Source organism: Callospermophilus lateralis, chromosome 4, assembly GCF_048772815.1.
Source record: "Callospermophilus lateralis isolate mCalLat2 chromosome 4, mCalLat2.hap1, whole genome shotgun sequence".
NCBI lineage: Eukaryota > Metazoa > Chordata > Mammalia > Rodentia > Sciuridae > Callospermophilus > Callospermophilus lateralis.
In genome coordinates, this window is record NC_135308.1 from 130069870 (window position 1) to 130089112 (window position 19243).

A 19243-nucleotide genomic window follows, 5' to 3' on the forward strand; every position below is an offset into this window, starting at 1 on the left:
CAGAGCACGGATGATTCAGATATATCTGTCATTGCCCAGAACAAGAAATGCTTTGACAACGATATTGTTTGTTCTAAAAGTGTTTTGATTTCAGTTGGGGACACTGAAATTTACTTGAATGATACTCCTTACAAACAGGTTAGTGAACTATTTCTCTCAGGATCATTTTAACTTGCCCTGAGGATACTTAAAATAGAGAAGAAATAATTTAGGGTACTTCTTTCTCTAAGTGGTTATGAGATCAAGACTTTATTTGGTAATTTTGTGTGTGTGTGTGTGTGTGTGTGTGTGTGGCTTCATAAATCACACACACCTTGTCTTTTCTGTTTATACTCTACTTTTTTATTATCCAATTCTTTCCCCATGTCTTCCTTCCCTAGCCATCAACACCTATTACCTGGATTCCTTCAAAAGCCTACAAACTGGACTCCTGGTGTCCAGTCTTAGTTCCTCCTCTCTAACCCAGCCTCACACACTGCATCCAAAGTGGTTTTTCTAAAAAAGAAACGTTTATTCATTCCCACATTCTAAAAATTGAAGCTTTTCATCAATTCTCCACATGCTCTAGGTTCTTTGATTCATTTCTGGTTATTCATGAAATGCCATTGCTTCCACCTGGATCTGTCTTTCCAATTAACTTACTCTGGTGCAGTATGTCTTCATTTCTGCAGGGAGCTCCTCCTCACTTTTGTTAGTTTATGCATCACGGTTAATGAAACTTTTTGTTTCCCCAGTTGTCTGAGCTATGCGAGTACTGGTGTCATTGTCTCTATCATTTATTCTTTTATCCTTGGAGCTGCCTGGATTAAAAGAATGAAAGTTTCCTTCATTCCCTCACTTTCTCATTCACTCATTCTTTTATAATGTCTACTATATTCCCAAACCTGTGCTAAGTAATGAGGCTACAACAGTGAGAAGATACTGCTATGCTTGCATGTAAGGAACTTACACTCAAGTAAATAAGGGTGTGAAGTTTGATATGCCAGGACTAAAGTCTATAAAGTTCAATAGAGGAAATCTGGGAAACAACCTAGGATGTTTATGGTAATGGTTAGGGGCATATACTTTGTAGTCAGCCAGGACTGACTTAGCACCCCTGTCTGTCACATGTGAGCTATGTCAATCTTGTTAAGTTCACTTAACTTCTCCAAGCTGTTCTTTCTCATCCATAAATTTGGGATGATTATAGTATCTATTTCTTAATTTCATATGAGGATTGAAATGAAAATATGAAATAGTGGATTTCCAGGAATGGATCTTCTCTTCATCCTTCTCACGTTTGAATACTCAGAAAGCATGCTCTGGATGAAATGATTTGAATGAAATACTAAAGGATAAATAGGTATTAGCTAGACAAAGAGAAGGTCGAAGATGACAATACAGAGGAATGATCACACTTAAAGGAGCCGAGTTGGAAGATGAAATAGTATATCTAGATAACTGCAAGTGATTTAGCTTGATGGAAGCATAGCATATGGAATAATGATGAAGGATGTGGCAAAGGGAACCAAGAAGTGTTCCAATCAGCGAGAGTACTGGAGGCATAGCAGCAAAGGCTGGGGGAAGACTATGAAAGCTCTTGAATGACATGAGATATTTGAACTTCATTTTATAGGTAAGAAATTGTCTGACGAAAAGCCTTTAAAAGGTGGCCTCTTCTCTGAGGTTTCAGAACATTGTCTCTAAGCTTAATGAAATATTCATCATTAAAGTCATCTGGAACACTTGTTATAAATGCTGGTTTCTGTGTTCTGTCTCAGTATTTGGGATGTCTTAGGTTAAAAATGAAATTGTATTTTAAGTTGTACCCCAAGTACTTTTGCACACTTAAATTTGAGAACCAATACCCTGGAAAATAGCTTACATCTCAGGTAGGAATGTTGATATCAACTAGGCAGCAGTTAAACTTTGGGGGAAACAGTTTCTGTAGTCATGTTGAGATCTTTTTGAAGTAATTATAGCAGTTTGGTATCGCCATCAGCTGGATATTCATTTATAGGTTGAAGTTCTAAGAGCAAGAATGTTTTCAAAAAACAGAGGAGAAAATAGTAAATGCTCTTATAAAGACAGTTTGACACATTTTTGAAGTGGTAATTACAGATTTGTTAACTTTCAACTTCCAATTTTCACCCGAATGCAGGTGTTGATGAATTTCCTTTATATAGGTCCTGAAGAATGACATAAGATTAAGAAGAGTCATAAAAATAGTTTGACCCTAATAAATCTCCTGCTAATATTTTTTTTCTTGAACATCAAAAGTGAAAATAAGTACCATTTATTTTATGGACTGCTCATTCAGGAAATATTAAAAAACCCTCATTTAAAAAATATAAATGGGGCTGGGGATGTGGCTCAAGCGGTGGCGCGCTCGCCTGGCATGCGGGCAGCCCGCGTTCGATCCTCAGCACCACATACAAACAAAGTTGTAATATCCGCCGATAACTAAAAAATAAATATTGAGAACTCTTTCTCTCTCTGTCTCTGTCTCTCTCTTTTAAAAAAAAAATATATATATATATATAAATGCACAATTCTAATTTAATCAAATATATAGAATATAAATATCTTATTAATTTAGTCAAGCTGTACTTTATTTTAAATGGCAATTCTTTTTTAAAAATATTTTTATTAGTTGTTGATGGACCTTTATTTTATTTATTTATTTACTTGCAGTGCTGAGAATCAAACTCAGTGCCTCACACATGCTAGACAAGCACTCTACCACTGAGTCACAACCCCAATCCCCAAATTGTACTTTAAATGTTTTAGTTATTTAGGTTTCTATCTTATCTTTCTAACATTGGTAGAGTTTGTTTAAATGGCTATAATTCTCATTTTGGAGTGAGAATGTCTATATTTTAGACAACTCATAATACCTTATTCTTCTAAAAAGGAGCATTATCTTGTAATCTGAAAAGTACGGAGTACAGCAAACACTTTTGACCTAAAAGAATTTTTCTTAAAATAAATTGTGTTACCTAATGAAATGAAGCATTTCATCACTAAAGGCAAATAGAAAAGATGTGCTTTTGTATGGGGATAACTGATTTAAAACCAACCTGTAGGGGGAAGACAATAAATTCCAAGACAAATAGGATAATATAAAGGTACTGAAAGATGCAATGAAAACAATAAAAATAGGTTTTATGGCAAAGAATCACTTGGAGGCAGAGCCAGTTACACAAAGTATTGGTTTTAGTGCAAAATGAGAATGTGAGGACCTTTGCTCAACACAGAAAAAAATTTTGTTTTATGTTTATCACAGTGTTTTTCTATTTATCACATAATGCTGTGCTTAGTGGGGTGCGGGGGACTCACGGGCTGAGTGCAGACCTTTGCAGGCTGATGGCCTTGCCCCATCACTCCTACTTGGCGCTTGGCTTCTCGTGTCCACCCCCAGCTTGCTCTGGCTCTGTACTGTGGGTGGAGTGCAGCAGAGACACAGGCAGCTAAGAAACAATTCCAGGAGGTGGGGGACATCAGAACCTGGAAGGCAGGCGTGACAGGCTCCAGACACTGGTACATGCTCATTGTCCCATTGAACTTCACTTATGAAATATAAATTCAAAAGTAAAATTATTAGAATTTCAAGATGGCAACTACAGAGCATCCAATCTCAAGTGAGGTGACCCTTCTAAGCATGGGTCTCACCATCGCACTCTCTATAGGTTCACCAATCCAGCCCATTTGGGGAGTGAGAGTTTTGTGCAAGCAATTAAAAGAGGCCTCCCTGAGAAGAAAGCATATGGGTCACAGATGATGGGAAAGAGGTAATCATGACAAGGTCTGGGAGGAAAGCTTCTAGCAGGAGGAATATCAGATACATAGTAGCTGAGATGGTAGGGGCTTGGGCAAATTGGAAGTGCAGAAAGGTCAGCATGGCTAGAGTCTAGTCAATGAAGGGAAGGACTGGGGAGTGGAAGGATGTGAGTCTAGGTGGAGCCAGTTAACCATGTGCGTGGTTATATCCAATGTAGGTATTCTGAACAATACCGTAATGCATGCCTGTTATAAGTGCAAACTTGGTCTAGGAGACTGAAAACACTTTATGTATTTGACTGGTTTTATTTTGTTTGCCCTTTAAAATATTTATTGAAAACCATTGTAATATAGTATTCTCAAACTATGCTTTTGTTATTACTTTGGGAAGAAAAATGAACAAAAGATTTCATATCTCCTTCCCATCTTTCTGCTTCTGAATAAATTAGTTTTGCTTACATTGACATAACCATGCATTTTTGAAGTTATTATATGAGTTGTTGTCAAGGTCATATTCAATGTAATAATATTTAAGATATAGCTGCTGTTTACAAAAATATTACGTACTTTTACTCAATGCTAAAGGTACTCTAAGTCAATATCCCAATGTGTCCCATTTATAATTTATCTCTACTTTTACCCTGTCTAGTAGGTAAATTATTTTCTTTTAATGTACAAACATGATCTGACATTGCCCTGTTAAAAAGACTTCATAGACTACATTTGCTCTGTTATGGGTAACTTGATCGCAATGGGTCTTGGACTGTGTTCATCATGTAATTCATACTTCAGCCCTTAATGCTCTTCTTAGTTCTGGACAAACCTTGGATGTTCTTGCCAATCAGACTTTTAAAAAGCCATTTTTTTCAATTTGGAATAATTTCTTCTCCATTCTCATTTCCAGACTTTTTTCCTATGCATGGCTTTTTACAGACCAGTTCATATACCAACTCCTGCAAAAAGCCTTCTTAAGTCCCTTTGATGCTAATTTGACTATTTGTGCTCTCCTCTCTCCTTGCCCACACACACCATATATGGATGTAATATGTGTGCATGTGCATATGTGTGCATGTGTGTGTGTGTGTGTGTGTGTGTGCTTTTGTTCTTATCAAATTCTATATTATAGAGAAATTTTCACTGGATTGTGAATCAATAATTTTGTTTTTCAAAAACAAATTTGAAAAAATTTGTTTTTCAAAAAAACAATAATTTTGTTTTTCAAAAACAAATTTGAAAAAATTTGTTTTTCAAAAAAACAATAATTTTGTTTTTCAAAACATACTTGAGAATGTCAGTAAACTATCTTCATGCTGTCCTTAACTACTCACAAATGTGAGCAAGATCAAATTTCTCTTCTTTGCATTCAAGGTCATATGGTTTTAGTTCTCAGCCATTTATACATTATTAATGTAGGGTCTCCAACTCAGCAGGGTCTTCCCTTAATGTCCTCTGTGGTCATACCCTATAGCTGAACTACCTTTTACTTTTGTCAATTTATCAATGTTGAGCCATCTACAAGTTTGTGTCTGATTATCACTCTTAAATATTTCCTATTTTATGCAGTTGGTTTTTCTTTTCTTACAGAATCAGAAGAGACATGACCTAGCAACAATACTAATACATAGCTAGTTATTGGCAGATCTTAACTTAATTAACTTGTTACAGTTTGGTCAGATAACATGATACTGTTTTTCTTTCTTTCTCTCTCTCTCCCTCTCTTTGGAAGAAGAGATCAGGTTTTTTTCTGGAAAGTAAACCTACATATCAGCTCTGGAAGGCTGGGCACTACACCGTGGTGTACTTCCCAGAGAAAGACATCACGATTCTTTGGGATAAGAAGACAACTATCCACATCAAAGTTGGGCCACAGTGGAAGGTCAGTCAACCAAATCTTTAAAAACGATACAGGAAGTGAAATTACATTTACTTGTTGATGTTTGGAAATAAAAATGACTGATGTTTTCCTTTAAAAACTAGGTTATATTTTCAAAATTACTAATCATCTCCTGTGAAGAACTTCACTAACCACGGTGCAGTGCTTGTGAATGGTTATTTTTGACTTTACCTTACAGTATCTGTTTTCCAAGGTTACTTAGGTCAGCTGCTTTCTTCCCTCTCCCTTCAGTTTGGTTATATGATTTGCTTGTAATGCAATTAGATTCATTTGTTACAATCTATTTTCTATATGGTGCTACACACTCTGAATGTTTTCATAAGTTTACACACAGTAAAATTATAATAAAATATTATAAAATTACTCTATGGTTCTATGGATTTTGACTGATGCATGGAGGCTGGATCCACCATCACAGTTCTATGTCTTGTCAACCCTTACCCCTACCTGCAAAGTCGTGGGAAAGCACCATTCTATTTTCCATGGCTATGGTTCTTTCTTTCCCAGATATAATATGAACAGAATTGTTCAATTGGTAGCTTTTAGAGTCTGGCTTCTTTGACTTGACAAAAATATATTTAAGATTCATCTGAACTGTGTGAATTAATAGTTTGTTCCTTTATAGTGCTGGATAGTATTTTGTTGTGTGAATGTACCACAGTTTGTATATCTATTCATGGTTGAAGATTCAATCTGATTGCTTATAATTTTTGTGATTTATGGGTTTTTTGTTTTTGTTTTTTTGGTACCGGGGATTGAACTCAGGTGTACTTGACCACTGAGCCACATCCTCAGCCCCATTTTGTATTTTATTTAGAGACAAGGTCTCACTGAGTTGCTTAGCATCTCGCCATTGTTGAGGCTGGCTTTGAACTTGTGGTTCTCCTGCCTCAGCCTCACGAGCTGCAGGGATTACAGCTGTGCGCCACCGCTCCTGGCAATTTATGTTTTTAAGTAGTTTTACAAGTCATTGTCTGTTAATTATTTTCATTAAACATTATTAAATTTTAATTTAAAATATTAAAATTTGACTATATAATTTAAACTCATATTTTAAAGATTTTTTTAAGCATTAATATATCTAAAAACATCCCACTAGTCTGAAATTGAGATGCATAAATATAATCTGTGTCAAGTTAAAAAAAAGTTGGGATGACAATATCATACTCTCATAGAAATATAAGAAAGAGGGGCTGGGATTGTGGCTCAGTGGTAGAGTACTCACCTGGCATGTGTGGGGGCTCTGGGTCGCATCCTCAGCACTACATAAAAATAAATGAATGGAATAAAGGTATTGTGTCCAATTACAACTAAAAAAATAAATATTTAAACAAATTAAAAATATAAGAAATATACATCTTAAAAATATTTAATATGCTTATATTTGACATTATTTTATATTAAAGCCATAGTATTTCTATTTTAAGGGAGATAAATCCCCAAGACCTGTTCCTAGCATTGCTCAAATATTAACATATCTTTCATTGATTTGACATAATCTCTAGTGGTTGCCATCCTTCTTCAACTCACTTCTCTGCATTCTTCTTTATGTATTTTCCTTTCCCTGCTTTTTGGAAACAAATTACTTGTCTTCCTCCCTCTTACTACTGCCTCAGTTTTTGGATGAACTTTAGATAGAAGTGGTTTCTGAGAATAGAGGCTGCAGGGTAGTAAGTGGCCCTTGATGGTGACACTAGGGTTATCAGCTTTGCTGGAGATAAGGGCAGTCTACTACACCATTAACAAAGGGCTGAACAAAGAGCTCAACAATTTTAAATTCAAGGTTTTAAGGAAGAGTTTCATGGTTTTTGGACCATCATCCACGTCCTTCTCCTTTATAGTCTTTTAAGAAAATCCAGTGGATATTATTGGTATGAACAGCCCACATGGGTATTAAAATACCACTTTATGACTCATAACAACCCAAGTTATCTTCATTGTTTTAACATTTATACTGTTACCAAATTTTAAACGTATCAGTCAGTGGACCCTTCATCATTAAAAGATTTATATTTGTATCTAAATTATATATGTATACACACATCTTCTTGGATGTGTATGTATAAATGTGTATATATAATGTAATGTATGATTATATTTAAAAAATTTGTTATTAGTAGTATCAATGCTAAGATGCTGGCAAGTGTAGATAGATGAGATTGGGAGGCTGATAAAATATTTTTTGAGAATTTAAATTAATTTCAAATATAACTAAATAGGTATGAAAATTCACTTTCTTCAAAACATTTATTTTTAAATTATTTTTATGGACGTCTTATATGTATATTTTAAATGTTTCATGTTTTAGTGACTATGAATCCTCAAATGTTAAAATAAATATAAAATATTTCATGATAATTTTCTTTTACTTTAGAACAAACTATCAGGGTTGTGTGGAAACTTTGACAAATGTACTTCAAATGATATGACCACATCTAATAACTTGGAAGTGCGAAATGCTCAGGTGTTTGGAGATAGTTGGGCATTAGGACAGGTGAGTTGAATGTATATTTATTTTAGAATAAAATAAAAATTTTTAGAAATTTTTAGGAGGACATTTTCTTTTCAGAAGAAAATTTATTTAGATTTTTTACACATTTTTATAGTAATTTATAGTTAATGAACTTTCATATTTATCTTCTAATATAATTCTTATGAAGAACTTATAATGCAAAAGCTATTGTCTCCATAGAAGAGGACATCAGTGTAACAGCATGGCCTGAGCATCTTGCTCATTTAACTGCAGCTTAGTGCTCATGGATCAGCTTTTTCCCATCTCTCTCTCCACCCTAAGTTCATTCACTAAGTTTTATTTAGCATAGTGTTTTCCATTATATACAGACACAGAGTATGAATAAAACACAGCTCCCCTCAAGGAATTTAGAGTCTAATTAGTAGGTCAAGTAGAAAAATTAAGAATAAAAATATACTGAGGTAGATGCTTTGATAGAAGTGCATACAACATGGAGGTCAGGTGGTCCAGGGCAGAGTCCTACAGAAGGTACCATGAAAATGAATTCTTTAAATTTATGGAGCTGAAGATGTGAAGTTTATGAGAAAGGACATAACAGGAAAAGGAAGGAGCAGGTGCCTGCAAGGCTGGAGAGTATGCTACATAAAATTAATTTCAAAATCTCAAGGTGGTTGTAGTTGAAATAGAGAATGACTAGATTGCAAGTACAGATCTGCAAAAAGAGGGGCAGGGGACTCTATATTCCAGCTAGAAACATTGTCAGTCAATATTGAGAAACTGCATGTTCAAGAACACTGAAGATGAGAACCAACAGCCTCTGATGAAAGACTGCATTAGGAAGGATGGATTTGGGGGGCTCAAGAAACACTCCTACCTTGTGGCTTTGAAATAACAGATGCTGTTGTTCTTCCCTGAAGCAGGGCATAGAGGAAGTGGGGGCTGGTGTGGAGATAAGTGCAGTTTAGTTTGTGTCTAGAGAGAAGAAGACTGGGAGGTACTTACGTAGAAATGTCCAGTTTCGAAATTCAGGAATGAGATCTGGGATGGAAATAGGGATTTGGTAGTTACTAGTATATTCATATTGTTGAAGTCAGGATGTGTATAGAATGAGAAAAATAGAGGTTTGAGGATTAAACTTTGTTAAGAGGGGAAGGAAACTATCTCAGGGCAATTTCAGGCAGTTAGATTAGACAGAGGCTAAGTTGCCCAGTGTATGGGAGATGAGCTTACACACCTGAGTACATACAATTCCTCAGAACATGGTCAATGACCAAAAAAAAAAAAAAGAGAGAGAGGTAAAAGTGAAAGAGGTCCATGCTTGTAGAATTTGTCATGTAAATGTTGCATTTAAGAAAAATTAAAGTGATCCTACTTGTTCTAATAACGCTATTATTTTAATATTCTTGTTCAATTATTTTAAAAATAAAACATTCTAATTACCAATAGTATATATGGATAAGGGCAGGTGCTGTAGGTAGAGCCTGTCTAAAAGAATGGTATACATTAGCTCCCATGTCATGAATGGAGTCAAGTTACTTTGGTTTCAGCTTGAGAATCACTTCTTGAAAAACTTCTCTTTCTCCCTTTAAATGTTTCAATAGTGCGAAGATCCAAGTGAAACCATAAAACCCTGTGAGGCACATCAAAACAAATTTCCTTATGCCAAGAAAGAGTGCTCCATTTTGTACAGTGATGTTTTTGCTCCCTGTCGCAATGTGGTAAGTGAATACTTAACTAAAATCTCAAATTTAAAAAGGTACCATGATATCTCTAATATAGAGATGAATGGGACAGTTAGCTTTTCAGATGTACTTCCTAACCTATCTCTTAGTGTGTTTTTCTGCAGAAGTGATGCTAAATGTTGATTTGCCTTTTCTTGTACTACAGCTCATTTAACAGCATACATTTATGCATATTTGTTATAATCTGTTCTAGTTCATTAAATATTATTTTTATACAGCATTTTCTGAGCAGGAGTATCAATCTTATATCTCTCTGTCTATGGAAAATAACATCAAATGGTTTTAGAAGCACCTTTTAAGATGGAGTATAATTTCTTCAGAAATTTAAATTTCTAAACTTCTTCCCTGCATAATAATTTTAGGTCCCATTAGAAGCTTAAAAAGAAGTTTCATACATTTGTAAAAATTAAGCAACATTTCTGCTGCAAAACCCACATGCTAGCTGTCTCACGGAAGACACTGGTGTGATTTTTGAGTTGTGAGCTGAGTTAGCTGCTTTTCTTTCAGAACATCATTTTTACTTGAAAGAACAAATGATAGACAAATTTGGTTAATCAGACAAGGGTATTTGAAAGATATTTTCTTGAAGATAAGTGAAACAAGTCTGTGGCTTCAAGAAAAATATCTGATGGTATTTGTTGTCCTTAATAATATTTGAGGTGAAAAATAGAATTTTGTAAAGCTTGAATCCACTGCTGTGGGTTTATCATATTTTTTGTTAGCTACTTAACAATTACAATGAAAATAAAACAATTAAGTAAATAGGAAAAATTTTAAAGAAATTGTTGTTGCCTTTTGTGGTCACTGGGATGTTGCCTAAAAGGAAGATTAAAAGAAAAAAAATCACGTAAAAATACAAATGTTAAGTTGTTGAACATGCATTTTTTAAAAAACCAGGCAAATATGCCAATAATGAAACATTAAACTTCCAAAAATAATAATATAAGATCTTAATATGTTATATTGTAGATGATGTAATTTTACTTGTTATTCTTATTACTTGTCTTCTAGTTCTTTGATATGACATTTGCCTAAATTCTTTTTTCCTTTTGGCAACATGGAAATTTGAGATAATGAGAACTCTAGGTGGCAGTGTTAAGCTTATAATGCCAATGCCAAGTGTACCAGTTTTCTTTTGAGTTTTAATCAGAGCACTTATTGAAATTATGTCATGTTCCACTTCATCTTCAGATTGATGTTACGTCTTTTGCCAAAAATTGCCATGAAGACACGTGCAACTGTAATCTTGGTGGGGACTGTGAATGTTTATGCACTAATGTAGCAGCCTATGCTTACAAGTGCTGTCAGGAAGGGGTGTCTGTCTCCTGGAGATCCTCCACGGTGTGCTGTGAGTACCCTACTTGGAACGTGGTCAGGTAGAAAAGTTAGTAAGTTCTATCTTAGTTGTTTTATCATAGAACTAATTCCATGGAACTTATGGAAATGGAATTAATTTTAGATGACCGAACTTTTATATTCATTTGACAATCACAAATTATTACAGCAGAAATTTGAGATAATGTTTCTGTTGTGTTTGGCTGCTGTCTCTGCAACATTTGAAGTATGAATTAGATCTCATTCTCAGAGAAATTGTTTATGATTTATGATTTCAGTTCCCTTACACCTGTGAAATGTCACTATTCTGATCATAAGAAACATGTTTTTTTTTTACCAAATGTGATTTTTAATCTTTGATTTTTGTATTAATGCTTTAGAGTTATATGTAATATTGGGGTTTATTTGGACATAATTATATAAGTATAGAGTATGTTTTGTGAAACTCTAATTTGCTTTCCAATTTGACTATTTACTTGTGTAGGCTCTTAGCTATCTGAATAGATTATCATTTGAACAGCTGTAGCTGAAGTTTCTATATTGTTAGGTGCATTTGCCTACCTTTAAAATAATCTTATGAAATTTAGTTAATTACAACATATCACCTTAAGTAACCCTTTTCACTCAGAGGAAATTCCTAAATAATTATGTCATTCTATGATCTTTCTTGTGGCTATTGATAAACAAATGGCCTTATAGGTTAAGTGATCAGTTTCTTATAGTGTAATAGCGTAACACTTATTCTTCTTTCCCTTTTAGCACTTGATTGTGAATACTACAATGAAGGTATGTGACATTTTAATAAAGAATATCACTATATTTTTCTATTAGATATGTTTTTAGATTTAAACTTTTTTAACAATTTGTACAGTGAACTCAGTATAAGTAGTTAATAATTTGGTATAGAACCTTATAAAAGATTTTAAATTTCATAATTTATCTAAATTTCTGAGTATTCATGTTAAAATTTATCCCTGAAAAAATAATGAAACAGTACGTAGCTTAAGTTCTCAGGACTAAGAGATTTTCAACAAATAGTTTTTGTATAATATAAATAAATAAGTAGAGCTGATTCTTTTCTTAAATAAAAATAATAAAAAGGCATACACCAAATACATACCTTTAACCCCTATGTATAAATATGGGCATTATTTAAAAATCTTCAAATTTCATTTTAATTGACAATAATTATGTGTGTGTATACATATTTACAGTATAGAGTGTGGTGCTTTGATACATGTCTACATTGTGGAAAGATAAAATCAGTCCAATTGGCATACTCATCACTTCAATATTTATCATTTCTTTGTGGTGAGAACATTTTAAATCCTTTCTTTAATCTATGCAGCCTTAAAAAATCGCAGCAAATCCTGTCATTCATAACAAAATGGGTGAATCTAGAGGATATTATGCTAAGTAAAATAAGCCAGCCAGAGAGAGAAATACCATATGATCTCATTCATTTGTGAAATCTAAAATAGTCAAACTCAGAACTAGAAAGCAAAATGGTGGTTATCAGAGCTGGGCGGTAGGGGGTGAATGTGGAAGGCAAGAGATATGTATTGGTCCAGACTACAAAGTTTCAGTTAGATAGGAAGGATAAATTCTGGTGATCAAATGCACAGCATAAGACTAGGACTGTAATCCATTTTTTTGTTGCAGAAATCAAACACAATATTAATGTGATGATAACATAAAGAATTTATTTTGCCACCACTATAGGAAAACATAATAATTTACTTACCCCAGAATGGAAACTTATTGATAGAACGATAATGAAAATCTAGCCTTACCAAGCATCCTGATTAATGATGAGAATCTGAGAGGGTCTGCTGCCTAAAGCTAAGACATAGAAGTAAGAAGAGACAGAATCATATCCTCAGTGAAAATGCCAGAAGATAGCAGAGTCTGCTTCTTATCAAACCTATTTAATTAAATAGCCACCAAAACCTAATACAGACAAGTGAGATGGTTTAGGAAGGTACATTTTGTCAACTGGACAAACTCTAAATTCACAATGGATGGATGAGTAAGTTAACATGGTAGTTATAGAGAAGTTAAATCAAGCAACTGTGGCACTTGGATGACTTTTAAGCCAGGGAGGGATCTGTCAACTATAAGTGTCTAATGAAGGTTAGATACATTTGCAGAAATAGAGATCATGAGTTAAAAATAAAAAGGGAATTTTAGCATTTGGTTGTTTTATTACATCTATGGAAATTTGAAAGTTGAGGTGAATCCAATATTCAAAAAAAAATCTGTAGTAGTTAAAGAAATTCTAACCAAAAATATTTCTTGTTCAAGATTTTAAACAGAAGCAGACACACAAATGCACACAAACACTCTATATTAGTCCTTTGGATTCCATGATTAAAATGAAATCGGGGAGGAGACATGGGAAAAATTGGGGGAATTTTGTTGGGCAAAGAGGAGGAAGAGTGGGGAGGGTGCATGGGGATAGGAAAGATGGTGGAAAGAGATGGACATCATTACCCTAGGTACATGTATGACTGCACATATGGAGTGACGCTACATTGTGTACAACCAGAGAAATGAAAAGTTGTGCTGCAATTGTGTACAATGAATAAAATACAAAAATAAAATGGAATTGATTGCCTATTAATGACAGCAACAATAAAAATAGAAATAGCTTTTGCTGTCTTAACTACTTTTCATATATCATATAAACTTCCAAATATGTTATTATTTTATTACTAGCACTTTACAGAAGAGGGAATTGAGGCAGAAGAGATTAAATAGCTAAAAATGTGATTAGCTGGAACTTGTAAACAATCTCACTTCAGAGCCAATGAGCCTGACCTCTGTGTACCTTGTGTAGTGTTGTAGGGATGAACACCATATACTTTAATCTCATGTTCTACATAGTGTGCGCACACACTGACTTGAGAAAATGCTCCAGTAACTTCCTCACTGAAACATTCTTATCTCATACAACTCTGCTGTGAAGGTCTCCATCTGTGCCTCTGTACTTTCTGGCATTTCTTTTGCAGACCATTGGACACAAAGAGTCAGAATTTTCTTTGCATACTGAATCACTATTGCTTACTACTCGGTACATTTTGCCTTCTGTCAAGTCAGCTGCACTTCTAGTGATGGTTCTGTTTTCTAATATGCTAGAGAATTCTTTAAACCAGTTCTTCTAGTTCCATTTTAAACAACCAGATTGATCATATCAGAAGGTGAACGCTAGGCATTTGGCCTTCATGATAACACTGGTAGGCTCAGGGCAGTGCCAGGGCACTGTGATCAAAGTAATAAAGTGTAATCCATGTGTCATGTGGAGTAAGAGTTTGTAAAGCATTGCAGTAGAGACAGATGATTAAAGGAGATTATAGAATTGTGGAGGCTCTTGATAATAATCATAAAAAGAAAGTGGTTTTAAATGACTACTCTTGATTTGTTTTATTCTAAACAATGTCACAGCTATTTCGTAAACTTATCTACTTTTCTTAGGACATTTATTACTGATATTTCTTTATTTACCACACAGCAGCTACTATTATTAAGATAGTTATGTATTTAAGGGAAATATATAAAAACAATTATTCTGTGGAAGAAAAATTTTAAAATAGTAGGAGAATTCAGAGGTTACAGAAGAGATTACTTCAATAATCCTGAGCACAAAGATTCTACATAATATATTCATGTTCATTATTATGGGATTTACTTAGAATGTGAAGGTTTTATTATTGTTATTGTTGTAGGTGAGGAAGGACTTTGATATCCTGGTAAAATTGTTTTGCAACTTTTTAAAGTTTAGAATAATTTTATTAGATAGAATTGCTTATTGCTGTGTTTAAAGAATCACTGTAGGAAATTATTGCTTTTAGTAGATAGTGAAATTATATTCTCCCTGCAGAAAAAATAATGATAAGGTCAGTTAATTTTGTTTCTGAATTGGTAGTGAAAATGCATGAAAATATTCCAGAGGCCAGGTACCCATGAATGAGGAGTCAATTTTAAAGCATTAAGTTTTTATACAAATGGATTTCTTCCATGACAGTTGTCTCTTGGGGCTGCTATGGTAGAGGCATCTGCAACAGGGTGAAAGGAGGTTTTGTTCAGCAGTCCATCTCCTTTCTCATTCTTCAATTGAGTGTCCTTGAGGGTGCTCCAAGCACTCACGTGACTGCTATATTTATGACTTCTTCATTTTGCCTTGTATCTCATTATAACCTACACATTTATGTACTTATTGATATGTTATTTACATATTTACACAATTTGCATATTTATAAATTGAAGTACATTTGCATCTTGGGAGTTTAATGTTGTTATTTTGCTCTTGTTCTTTCTAGAAAATTAGTCATTAGGTAGTGAAAACATTTGGTCTAAATTTCTTTGGCTCTTTTATGTGTTGACTCACAATGTGACACTGTGTGTAATGTACATTTGTAATAGGGAAGTGATTGCATTGCTGCAGGCTCTAGGCACACTCTTCAGTGTTACTGTTCAGCTACACCTTGGTGTGGGAACAGGTTTTCAAGTCCCCTTCTCTACTCAAATTATCTGAGTCCTCAGCAAGACTCTTGTTCTTATGGTGTGTGTTTCCCAGCTGTTCCATGGTGACATGTACCAGATGAAGTTAGTGAAAGGAACAACCCTTGAACATAAATTGTCCTCAGAGTTTCTCCTCCTCTTGGTCTGCATGATGGAAATTTTGATCCTCATTCCTCTTCCTACTTGGATGACTACTTATCCCTCCAATCTAATTCCCCTCTTGCCTTTCCTCAGGCCTGGTTTTCACTCCTTAAGGAGAAAAACCCTGTTTACATCTGTTGAATTTTTTCCTTCTTTTTCAGGATGTGCTGAGAAGGTAAAATTGTGCTTGAGATAAAAATGAGAGAAGTGGAAAGTGAAATATATCAAGAGTAATAACAATCTTTTATGATATAATCTAGTGCAGGTATATTGACATTTAAAATAACCTATTGCACACACAAGCATATACTCATGCACATATATCTGTTAAAAGTATACAGACAGTAATTATATAATTTAATATTTGATGATTGAGAAGATGCTTCAAAGTTTTATAATACTCAGTTATGTTAAGAACACTAAATGACATAGAAATTGGGGTGAAGTCAAACTTATTTCATCATAAAATATAATCACATTTTTTGAATAGCAATGAAATAATTTGTCACTTATAACTTATCTTTATAAGATGAAGTTTGCAAAAAAAATCACTCTTGAGTTTCAGGCTTGATTCTATATTAATTAGTTTTTAGTGGATTGAATATTTTCTTTCTGGCTGGGAACTATTTAAGTGCATGGGAAATAGTAGTTTAAGTGTAAAGACCTTTGATTTCTTGGTTGAACTGAGTCTTACTTTCTCTTTTTTATAGATATACCTCACTGGTGAAATTAAGTAATTCCAAGAGCAATAAAATGTTTTCTATTATGACTATGCATTCTTTTAATGCATTGGCACTAAGGAGAGATGATTTTTGGAGGACTGTCATAATATGTGGCTGTTGATACAGCTAAACTTATTTTGTTTATTGGGGATAGATTAGAATCTTGAAATGTTAGAGATGGAAAGTCACCTAGACAAATTTCTTCATATAGGTGAGAAAATCTGAGGCTCAGAAAGCATAAGTCAATCGTCTATCCAATACTGTTTGACATATACAGAGATAGAAACATGTGCATATATGTATTTTCACATATATGTATACATATTCATGTGTATTTACTATATATTCCAGATTACATATTTGTAAATATATGTATGATATATTCCAAAGTATATTATTGAAAAAAAGTTCAGTTATTTTATTAGGGATAAATTTTTAGTTGTTCAACATTTTTGGAGTTTTTTTTGTTATTAAAACATTTTATTGAAATAATAGATTGAAATTATAAAATCCTATGCTAATTTGTAATTCTCCTACTTGTACTTATGTAGGGCTTGGAGAAGGACCATATATGCTGGCAAGTTATGGACAGAGTGGCCTTATTCTTGGTGCCAATATGACTAGTAGGAGCATTTTCTCTTTGCCAAGAAGTAGTATGCATGGAAACTTATTTTTTAATTTTATGATCACGCCAGGCCTTTTTAAAGAGAAGGCATCATGTAAGTATAATTGAAAATATTAATTTAGTTTTCTATTTACAGGTTTTCATTATTCATTAAGCAAATACTTGAGAATTTTATGTTTTGGATATTTTTCTAGCTTTTCTTAAGAGTACAAATATGACATTAACCCATGAAACACTATCTGTTTTGCATGTAAAATAATTTGTTTATCTAGTGGCATATTTTTCTTAGAGCAGCAATTTGTTTTGAGTTTTTGGTGTCTAATAAAGCACAACTTACATTTTTTTTCAGTGTTAATGACAGAACTTAATTTGAAATTTTTGAAAGTCCATCCACTAATTCCTGACATTTCAAGGATTTTAATGTCAGATCAAAGTAAAAGAAAAAATGTATTTGATATCAAAGAAGTTAAATAACAAGTGTATATATCAGAATGTAGACAGTCACTGAAATAGCACATGATTCTTAGCGAGCCTCTTCTGTCCTTGGTTATTAGAACCTGGCCCTACATTTACTGGTTGCACTTGCAGGTCTGTACTTGGTATCTAGTTGACTGGTAGTAGGTTCCCTCTAGCCCAGTGATGCTAGACTATGTTGTTATTACTATGTACTTTACTTAGAACCACACATGGCATGTTGTTTAAGTTCATGAATAAATTTTTCAATGGGTGAGTCCAATGAATCCAACTTAATTTTACTTATTCCAAGAAGTCTTCCCAGTCTCCAGTTAGGATGAATTCTTTTAAAAAGAAAATTTTTGAAGTATCTGTCACTTTCTGAAGTTTTAATTTATGTTGGACACATTTTTTTTCTTCATACAAAAGTTTCTCTTTTCTTTGAATCTTCCAGTGTTCACCAGAGGGACTTGTAGATTTTTACCACACAATAAGTGCCTTTGAAATAAAATTGAATATGATAGAGTTCTTCATTTTATGATTTACAATAACTAATGTTCTTGAAAGAAAAATCCAAATAATGTTTATTTCAGAAAATTAGTCAAATATCTTAATTAAAAAACTTTAATATGATAGATTTTACAAATATAAAGAAAAAATTTAAAGCACAAAAAAGGATGTTCATTCCACAATATTTTGTAAAGCCTAATTGCTCATTAGTCATTCAATCATCTTTTGGGAAATAAACAATAATATTGGGTAAATAATCTTTACTTGATGCGGAAAAATGTCTTGCAAGAACATCACTCATTAAGAAGACAGAATGATTGAAGTTTCTAAATTGATCTATTTCTTTGTTTTCTCGCTGTTTTCTATCATCCAATCTACCTGTTTGTAGATTTAGTGCACTTAATAATGTTAAACTTGCAAATACAAATATACTTCCAGTTAGTTCCTTGCATGTAACTGTGTATTCTGGAATCCTCGTTGATAGCTCTGTTTTCCTCCCAAAAGGCCTCATAAATTATTTGAAAAATGCAAGTCACTCAAGATTGATTTTGGGGTGAAGAAAGCTATCATTGCTAATCACTGCATTTAAAATACTATGTTTTCATTTAGAGATCTCAGAATTCATTTCTGAAATATTTGAAATTGACAATATGTATGGCAGTTGCATGGTAGTATTTTTTCAAGTTAATAGGTACATTGCATCATGTACTTATCATGTGCTTAGTGACCTGCCTCCTCCCGAGACTCCCAGGAGTTGTCAAAACACTGCTCTGTGTTTTACAGCATTGGCACTTGTCTCCTTGGAATCTGCTGAAAGACCCAACTATTTTCTGTGTGTCCACAATGATGACGCTCTTAGGTTGGAGCTGTGGGAAGCAAACTCAGCCTTTCATCGGAGAGCAACATTTTTCCACCATCAGAGCCTCTGGATTCCTGGTTACAGTGCATTTGAATTATACAGCAAGAAGGGCTTTTTCATCACATTCTCAGACTCCAGTGTCAAAGCATCAAAATATGATGATTCTGAAGAATTCAAACAGTCAAGTAGCTTCAGCATAGAAGGTATGT

At 33.8% G+C, this 19243-nt stretch overlaps 1 protein-coding gene across 4 annotated transcripts in view; it reads left to right on the forward strand.

Annotated features, from left to right (window-relative positions):
• Nucleotides 1-19243, forward strand: part of Otogl (otogelin like) — a 124159-nt gene that overhangs the window by 62917 nt on the left and 41999 nt on the right. For 2 of the 4 annotated variants that reach the window (XM_076853147.1, XM_076853148.1), the window contains exons 26-33: nt 4-138; nt 5486-5635; nt 8028-8147; nt 9728-9844; nt 11060-11216; nt 11963-11989; nt 17139-17306; nt 18959-19237. In XM_076853147.1, coding sequence (XP_076709262.1) covers nt 4-138; nt 5486-5635; nt 8028-8147; nt 9728-9844; nt 11060-11216; nt 11963-11989; nt 17139-17306; nt 18959-19237 — 1153 coding nt within the window. The remainder of the gene's footprint in view (nt 1-3; nt 139-5485; nt 5636-8027; nt 8148-9727; nt 9845-11059; nt 11217-11962; nt 11990-17138; nt 17307-18958; nt 19238-19243) is intronic. The other 2 variants (XM_076853149.1, XM_076853151.1) reach the window with 2 other exon arrangements.